The following is a 10,182-nucleotide window of genomic DNA, read 5'->3' on the forward strand; positions in this document are numbered from 1 at the left end:
ATTCATGCAGGAATATGAGGACCTGAAACATATGAGTCCTGTGCATACGGTCGGCAACGCTGAATGTTACTTGCCTCACCATGGAATCCTCCGCCAGTCCAGCTCCAGTACTAAGCTCCGCGTTGTCTTCAACGGGTCACAACGCACCAGCTCCGGAGACTCCCTCAACCAGCATCTGTTTATCGGCGCCAACTTACTGCCAGCATTAGCTGACGTCCTTCTCCGCTGGCGCCGGCACCGCTTCGTATTCGTCACCGATATCGAAAAGATGTTCCGGCAAATACTCGTCCATCCGGAAGATCGCCGCTTCCAGCGGATACTCTGGCACTCAGGGGCTTCCGACAAGGTCCAAGAATTCGAGCTGAACACCGTGACCTACGGGCTCGCCTGCGCTCCGTTCCTCGCCGTCCGCACACTTCGCCAATTAGCAGCCGACGAAGAAGCGCGGGGCCCGAAGGGGGCAGCCGCTCTGCGCCGTGACTGTTACATGGATGATGTAATTACGGGATCAGACACCTTGCACGATGCGGTCGCCTTGCAGACGGAACTCCGAGAGCTTTGCACGGCGGGCGGGTTTCCGCTGCGGAAATGGGCCGCCAATAGCGAGACAATCCTGGAGGGAGTTCCTCCGGATCATCGACTCCAGCAGGCGCACCACTCCTGGGAGAACGAGGTGCACTCCACCTTAGGCCTGCGCTGGCATCCCGCCAGTGACGAATTCTCTTTCGCGATCCGGCCTCGAGCCTCTGGGGGGTACACGAAGAGGCAAGTCCTAGCGGAAACGGCGCGGTTATTCGATCCCTTGGGGTGGCTCGCCCCTGTTATTATCCGTGCCAAGATACTGATCCAATCAGCGTGGTTGAAAGGGCTGGATTGGGACACTCCGCTCCCAATTGAGGACGCGCAGTCCTGGCGGCGCCTCCTCTCCGAACTCCATTTACTGGAGCGCCTCCGAATAAGGCGCTGGCTGGGCACTGTCCACCAGGGCACGTAGATCGAAATCCACGGATTCGCCGACGCGTCCGAGCGTGGTTTCGCGGCGGTCGTCTACCTTCGCGTGAAGAGTGCCGACGAGACGTCCATTCACCTGCTGGCGGCTAAAAGCAAGGTCGCGCCAATAAAACCCGTGACGCTCCCACGGCTAGAACTTTGCGCTGCATCCTTGCTGACGGGTCTTGTACGGCACCTCCGGTCTTCACTCGACCTACCATCGGCGCCCGTATATCTCTGGTCCGACTCCCGAGTCGTCCTTCACTGGATCAAGGGCCACGCGTCTCGGTGGAAAACCTACGTGGCCAACCGAGTGTCACTGATCCAGCAGCGGCTCCCCGAAGCTCAATGGAGGCACGTGCCTGGCCAAGAGAATCCCGCCGATTGTGCGTCCAGAGGGATCGCACCGAGGGACCTGTTGAACCACTCCCTCTGGTGGAATGGCCCGGCCTGGCTGCTCAAGGGTCAGTCGCTATGGCCGGACAGCCACGACCAGACATCGATGGAAAACGTTCCTGAAAAGAGAATGACGGTATTAGTCGCCACCAGCAAGGACAGACCGGAGCCGGAAATCCTCCTCCAGTTCTCAACGCTGCATAGACTCTTACGTGTCTCTGCCTGGTGCCTTCGTTGGCGCCGAACTCCTCGCCGTTCTCCCAGCACTGCACTGCTCCCGGACGAACTCGACTCCGCTCTACTCCGTTGGCTCAGGGTCGTCCAGGGAGTCCACTACCCTGCCGAGCTCGCCGCCGTACGTGAGTCTCGCTCAATGCCTCACGGCAGTCACCTGGCCAGGCTGCACCCCTTCATCGACGACAAGGGAGTCCTGCGTGTCGGTGGTCGCCTGAAACACGCCATACTGACCTTCGATGAACGACACCCCATGATAGCACCGCCCACTTCATGGCTCACTAAGCTCATGGTGGAATCCTGCCACCGCCGGACGCTGCATGGAGGCACGCAGCTCACTCTGGGGCTCCTCCGCCTCCGCTTCTGGGTTCCGCAGGGTCGAGCCGTGGTCAAGCGGATCCTGCACCGATGCGTGACTTGCACCCGCTGGCGAGCCAGCACTCCGCAGCCTCTCATGGGCGACCTCCCTCGAGAGCGAGTTACTCCTGCTCGTCCCTTCCTGAGAACGGGAGTCGATTACGCTGGCCCGATATTCATCCGTACATCCAAAGGACGTGGACATCGAGCGCATAAGGCGTTCATAGCTGTATTCGTTTGCCTTTGTTCCAGAGCGATCCACCTTGAAGTAGCGTCTGACTACTCCTCAGACGCTTTTCTCGCCGCCTTCCGCAGGTTCGTTTCCCGCCGTGGACTGTGCGAGGAAATGTACTCAGACTGCGGGACGAACTTTATCGGAGCAGACAGACAACTCCGAGAACTTTTCCGAGCATCTTCTCCCGACGGCCGTCGAATCTCTCAGGCAGTCACCAAAGAGGGTATATCCTGGCGCTTCAACCCGCCTAGCGCCCCGCACTTTGGAGGACTCTGGGAGGCGGCGGTGAAGTCGACGAAACATCACCTGCGACGGGTGATAGGAGAAGCTACGCTTACCTTCGAGGAGATGAGTACTCTTCTGGCTCAAATCGAAGCTTGTCTGAACTCTCGTCCGTTGCAGGCCTTATCTGACGATCCGGACGACCTGTCCGCACTGACTCCAGGACATCTTCTTATAGGCGCCCCTCTGCTGGCGATTCCAGAGCCTTCATCGGCCGAACGTTCACCAAGTATGTTGTCGCGGTGGCAACTCCTCCAGCGAATGCGCGACCACTTCTGGCAGCGATGGTCCCAGGAGTACATCCACGCCTTGGCACCCCGTCCAAAATGGCTCAAGGCCGAGCTCGCTCCGGAGGTCGGAGCTTTGTGCCTCATCCGCTCGGAGTCAACTCCACCTGCCCGATGGCCTCTCGCGCGTATCATCCGGTTGCACCCAGGAAGCGACGGCACTGTCCGCGTGGTGACCGTCCGAACGTCCACGTCGGAACTCGTCCGGCCGATTGTAAAGCTCGTCCTCCTGCCGGGAGTCAAGGAGGCCCACACGCCCGCGGACGAGTAGCAGTCTCAAACGTTATTCTCCCTGCGTAGCGTTTTCGCGCTTCTTTGTACATATGTAATATAAGGAGCTTCCCGGCGCTTGTATATAATGTATATTTTCTATGTCAGCTGTCTGTCGCACGCTCCGCGATTTCACCGTGTACTTTCATTATCACTCACTCACTATCACTCACTCACTATCACTCACTCACTATCGTTGCGGGAGCCTTCGTCGATCATTGCACTTCACAATGTACGATTTTTCATTCCTTTCATCACTGTAAAAATTTCACTCCATACCGCATTACTTATTCTCGCGAAAGATTAATCGAAACTGTTCGACACGTGTCTTCTCATTACGTCACACATTCCATTCATACATCACGATCGATAGCTCGTCAATGGCACAGTACGCGACACCTGTCCGCATCCGCACACACTCCCAAATTTCGTCATGTAATGACGAGGCGGGCGGGATGTTCGAAATCCGTAATTATTGTCGCGGTCTAAAAATTCGAAGAAACAACATCCGCATTTATCTATTATAAAATCCGAATTCAACGGGAATCGAGAAACGTCTCGAAATTCTATTTTCGGCAAAAAACCCGACCGTTCGAGTTGTCTCTCATTTTTTTCGGTGCCAAAGAAACGCTCGGTAAAAACAATTGACAATAACATTGTCAACCGCCGCCAAAATCCGCGCAACAGTCGGGCATGCGCGCCCATACGTCACGATCAGCTGATGGCCAATCAGCTGATCGAAAAAGGTCGTGCGCATGGCAAACGCCGCAACGCTATTTCCTGACCTCATCGGCGGCCAATTATGCGCGGCGCCATGAGGTCACCGCCAAATTTTGAAGTTAATTGGGCCACGTCGCAACGGGGCCCAAAATCCGCCTGGTATATAATGAGCCCAGCGAGAGGGCACGGAGAAGTCTCGCACTTTACGCTCCGTACTCATTATTCGACCGCTTGTTACACCGCTATATTCAAACGACCGCTATTCTTTTGGACATTTCTCTATTCTTTCGGCAAATCCGCAGATCAAACCGCACACGACGACCGCTATCTCTTTCGGACTTTGATTTCCCGCACGTATTCTCGCGAATCCGCGCACGGCGACCGCTTCGCTTCATTGCACTGCTCGTCTCTTCACATTGTGGCGTCATCACCGCACTGGACACTTGTAACCTTTTAATTTTGACTTTAATAAAGTCTGTCTTTGTCATTCAGAGTCAACCGTTCTTTTCACTGACGGCCTTTCACTTTCCACATTTTACCGCCGGAATCGCTCGCGAGCATTTTCAAAGTAACAATTATAAACTACAGGAAATCAGATAAATAGCTAATTAAATTTTATTTGTACGTTACGTTGCGGTAACGTGCGAAAGACGTATCATATTTTTGTGACTTTGTGACCAAGATAGCACGTCTCTGTCACGTATAGTGCTGGCAGGGTACGTATTCGGATCATTTGAACTGAGCCCTGTAACTTTACAGAGTCTTATATTACGTTTGAATACCTCTATTACGGTGACTTTGCACTGAGACACTTTTATGCTCGCAGTGCTACGAGATTTGACGAACCGCACCTGAATTCTGGATTCCTCCTCGCTTCCTGGTGGTTCTTCGGTGACACGGGGTGGAGAGGTTTTGTCTCCCTTGTTGATAGTGGCTAGCTCTTCTCCTTGAGACCTCTGGTTCGGTGTTGAGTCCTATGTAAATTGAGGATAGGGTAAGATAGCAGTAGGGTTGCGAGAACGTGGATTGTGTAAAGCGGAGGATAATAATTTGTGCTCACCGTTTTCCCACTTGGACCCTGCTCGCCCACATTACGGTGTGTAATTGGTTTGCATTTCTCGAGAGTTATCTCGGCAGTAGTGAGGTTTTCTAAATCTCCTTTGGTCAGATCTATGCTATAGACTTCTATTTGCTTGCCACGGAGACAACGTTTGGTGGTCTTAATAGGGATTGGTGATGTTGGCGCACTAGTGTTCTATAACCGAAAATAATATCACTATTTATATATCACGGTGTTATAAATATTGTAAATATTATAACACCTCTGGCACTACGTTTATACCGTCGGGTTGTGGTTGTGCGTCGCACATCTTTAAGGAGACTATTGAGGAGATGAGATGTTTTAGCAAATGCCTTAGCAGTGTCACTTTGTATGCCGTGATATGTTTCCCATTTTTTATTCAGGAAGTGGTTTTGATACGAATTGACCCTTGAATATCAGATACCTAAAACCGATAACTTATTAATTAATTCTAATTTAATTTGAAATTCCAGGGATGTTTTTTGTCTCTAAATTGGTGTGCTCACCTAGCAATATTTAATCCTTTTAATTGATGCGCTGCATATTGACGGGCATCGAGGATAGGGAAACCCTACACGAGTTTAGGACTACGGTGCTGGCGGGTAATCCTACCTTATACACGCAGATTTTTTTGTGTTGATCCGTGTTATTACTTTCACATGTTACGCGAAATTTTTATACGTTGATAATTCACCATCTAATTGCTACAACTTTAAAAATCTGTGCATCGATAACTAAGTAAATGGAAAGAAAACTTTCTCAAGAAATACTATACATACTCATGCGAAAAAAAAAAAATAAAAGAAAAGAAATAGAAACCCACAATATAAGGGTTCGTAATTCTCAGGCCAATCCAACTTCTTGTATTTTAAGAAGTTAGTACATCGAGCTCCATTGACACAGGCATTAAAACGAATTAATTGAAGCGCCCAGTTAGATGAAATATATATATCAGTTAAGCGATAAACTACGTGTTAGTAAGTGAGTACAAATTATCAGTAATATAAAAGGGTTGTAATATATAAAGAAACAGAGTGACTCAACTTCAATTTAATAAGTGTATATATTCCACTATTCATTTTTTCATAGTTCCGTGAAGTATCGAGAATACGGATATATAAGGAAAGATAACTTTAATATAACACTGCGCACAACATTGAACTTATTTTAAACCGGATTGTTGTGTAATATTATAATAAATTAAATATGTATTTCATAAATATCTTAATATTAACATTAAACGTGTATCAGACGCGATGAGATAGGGTTGAATGACGCAACGTTGCGCAAGACGCAATCGCGTATAACCTACGAGGAATTTCACATTTATTTCCAATCATATGAAAAGAAATAAGCAAAAGCTCGTTTATTTTACTACGCTCTGTTAAAATTAGTGTGATGTAATTGGTAAATGTTGTATTTTAATAAGTTTATTCATTTATTATGTTACAGCTACCATGCGTTCCACAAGTGCCCGTNAATATCTCGATTGGAGTCGATTATTTTGAAAAAAGTTTTAGACAAAAGTTGTAGGGCATTAAAGAGGCTATCGAAAGGTCCATATTACAACTTCCGGTCAAGACCAGAAGTGGCGTTTTTTGATCAGAATTCGTTTTTTAAAGGGAAACACCCATTTTTTGCCGCGGATTTCGATTGGAAATCGAAAGAAAAATATTTTTTGTTCTTATTATTTTTTCGATTTAACCCATATTTTGGCCATAAAAAACAAAAAAACACAAAAATTTTGAGATAACGGAGTACTTTGTTGGGGTTGTGTCCAGGAGGCCAAAACACTTTGGATAGCATATATCACATGTAAAGTACAGACTACTTTTTCATGGGGTGGTGATTTTTAATCTAAACTTAATAAACTAGAAAAAGATTTAACGGATTACTTTGAAAAGGCATAATTGACATTTTTTTGTATTTTCGTTTTCTTTTTTCGTGAGTTTTTAAATTTAATATAGGGGATATTTACCCCATTTCATTTATCCTAATTTATTTCTGAAATCAGATTATCTTTTCAAATTTTGTCAGTGCAAAACTTTTTTTAAAATGGAGGCTGTTTCTGTAGAAGAGAAGATAGAAATGATTCTTATTTATGGTGAATGTGGTAGAAATGTTGACGATGCCGTTACACTTTATGCTGAACGTTTTCCGGATAACGTGCGATCTCGAGCATCTTTTTATCGGGTTGTTACACAATTTCTACAAGAGGGAAGTGTGTCTAAGAGAAAAAGAGCCCGTCGAAACCTAGTTACTGGAACTGACAATGAAATTGCTGTATTAGCTGCAGTAAATGTTGACCCTCATGTCAGTACTCGACAAATTGCACGCGATTCTGGAATTTCGCGACGTAGTGTAGGCAGGATATTAAAACGTTATAAATATCATCCCTATCACATTTCGTTGCACCAAGAACTTCATGATAATGATTTTCAGAACCGAGTTATCTTTTGCCAATGGGCATGTCAACAAATACAACAAGATCCTAATTTCTTTGCTAAAGTCCTATTTTCAGACGAGTCTTCTTTTACGAACCACGGCACGGTTAATAGACATAACATGCACTACTGGAGTATTTAAAATCCACATTGGTTACGTGAAGTTGAGCATCAGCGTCAATGGTCTGTGAACGTTTGGTGTGGAATAGTTGGTGACAAGATAGTAGGTCCATACTTCATTGAAGGCAATTTAAACGGCGAAACATATCGTAATTTTTTACAAAATCAACTTCCGCTTTTACTTGAGGACGTACCCTTAAATGTAAGACAACAAATGTGGTTTCAACACGATGGATGTCCATCGCATTACTCCCGAACTGCTCGTGAAGTTTTGGATCGCGAATTCAATGGACGCTGGATCGGTAGAGGGGGTCCAGTAAATTGACCAGCAAGATCTCCAGACCTTACGTCTCCAGACTTTTATTTATGGGGTTACATAAAGAGCGAAGTTTACAAAGAAGTGCCATCATCTCGTGAAAATATGATGCAACGAATCCGAAATGCTTGTGCCAAAATATCACCTGATGTACTCCGCAGTTGTGTACGATCTATGGAAGTTCGGATCAATAAGTGCATTGAAGTCGAAGGTCGCCAATTTGAGCACTTATTAAATTAAATTAATTTCAAACAGATAAGACAATCATACCAAATTGTGAGAGGCAAGGGGACTCACCTAAAACAAGCACCCCAAAGGGGATAAAAAACTACTACGTCCACGTCGTTATTCCTGGGTAGTGCTAAAAGTAGTTAATAGTTGTACAGTTTTTCAACCTTAAAATTAAAAAAGGGATTCCAATAAGGTACTCCGTTATCTCAAGATTTTTGTGTTTTTTTGTTTTTTATGGCCAAAATATGGGTTAAATCGAAAAAATAATAAGAACAAAAAGTATTTTTTTTTTCGATTTCCAATCGAAATCCGCGGCAAAAAATGGGTGTTTCCATTTAAAAAAACGAATTCTGATCAAAAAACGCCACTTCCGGTCTAGACCGGAAGTTGTAATATGGACCTTTCGATAGCCTCTTTAATGCCCTACAACTTTTGTCTAAAACTTTTTTCAAAATAATCGACTCCAATCGAGATATTATCTTGTCTCAAGATAAATGCCCCACCCTGTATATATATACAGGGTGACCCATTTTAACTTAGGCAGCCAAATAACTCGAAAAATAAGCACACTACGAAAAAATGCTTACAATCAAAATTTCGTCATTTCGAGGGGGACGTACAATGACGTTAAAATCAGCCCCCCCACCCCTCCCCCTGGGCGGGGAGGGGGGGGCAAGTTTGAAATCTTAAATGGAACCCCCTATTTTTCATTGCATATTCTTGTAGCTTATCTCGAGAGCTTTCCAAAACACTATAATTAAGTACCTTTTTATTAAGTACTTTTTGAGTTATAAGGCTTGAAATAATTTCTTAATTTTACATAAACCATAAAATATCTAGTAAACCATTCATTTTTCGATTATCTTACCTTCATACTTTTATGTACAAAATAATGAGAGGAATCAATTGGTGTAAAGAAAACATACAGTTGTTTTTAAGAAAAAATATGGAATTGTTAATTGCAAATTACATATTTTTTCTTAGAAACAACTATGAGATAAGCTACAAGAATATGCAATGAAAAATAGGGGGTTCCATTTAAGATTTCAAACTTGCCCCACCTCTCCGCCCAGGGGGAGGGGTGGGGGGGCTGATTTTAACGTCATTGTATGTCCCCCTTGAAATGACGAAATTTTGATTCTAACCATTTTTTCGTAGTGTGCTTATTTTTCGAGTTATTTGGCTGCCTAAGTTAAAATGGGTCACCCTGTATATATATATATATATATATATATATATAATTTATTATTTTTATAACTATTTAATTAATACATTTTATTCAATTTATACATATTATTTTGAATATCAATTTTAATAAATCTTTATTTATTAACATTATTTTTATAACTATTTAATTTGTAATTTAATATGAAAATAACTGAAGAAGCTAAATTAAATAAGTCAAATTCTCTTCAATACGTATATAGAATCAATATTACTTACATTTCAAGATATAAATATCGAGCTATCACGCATGTTTGGGATGATACCTTATGTTTTTATGTTTTGAAACGTAACATTGGGTATTTTCCGATTCACACATGATGCGCATGAAGTGACGAGAAATGTATATAGTTCACATATTATCAGTGCCGTAACGAGTCTGCATTGCACCCAGTGCGAGCTCAACATTTTGCGCCCCCTCTTGCTAAATATTTATAAAAAAAACTAAACTTTAGAACTGAAAAAGAAACGTTTATTTGCTACAAGTAAATATATTTTTTATTATTTTTTATTTTATTATTTTTTTTAAATTTTACTTTTTTATTTTTTATTTTTTTTAAATTATATTTATTTTTATTTATTATCATTTGTTATCATATTTATCATTATTATCATTTTTCATTATATATTATAATTAAATAAAGAAATGAAAAAAATTAATTAATCATAACCATGCTTTAAAGTATGAACATCGAAACAAGCACATGAATAATCAATATCTATGACTAAATATCCTTAAACTAAATAAAGAATTTTTAGTACAACAAATAATAAAATATTAAGACAAAACAAAAGAACAATAAATATGAAAAAGGAAAAAGTATAAATTATTTTACAAGGTAACTTTACGAGCTTTACGTAATGCAAACTCGTTAATAATATCCTCATAATTAAGTTGCCTTGCAATAGAGTTCTCTATAGACAAAATGCCCAAATTTGTTAGTCTGCATTGCCCCATAGAGGACCTTAAATACGTTTTTATAAGTTTTAATTTA

At 43.2% G+C, this 10,182-nt stretch overlaps 1 protein-coding gene across 1 annotated transcript; it reads left to right on the plus strand.

Annotated features, from left to right (window-relative positions):
* The first annotated feature begins 268 nt into the window (after positions 1-268).
* Positions 269-3,052, plus strand: LOC112638625. Its single transcript, XM_025410674.1, has 2 exons — positions 269-710; positions 1,146-3,052. The coding sequence occupies exons 1-2, from the start codon at positions 269-271 to the stop codon at positions 3,050-3,052; spliced, it is 2,349 nt and encodes a 782-aa protein (XP_025266459.1).
* Positions 3,053-10,182: the final 7,130 nt, after the last annotated feature.

This window comes from Camponotus floridanus, unplaced genomic scaffold (assembly GCF_003227725.1).
Source record: "Camponotus floridanus strain SB8 unplaced genomic scaffold, Cflo_v7.5 scaffold339, whole genome shotgun sequence".
NCBI classification, from domain to species: Eukaryota; Metazoa; Arthropoda; class Insecta; order Hymenoptera; family Formicidae; genus Camponotus; species Camponotus floridanus.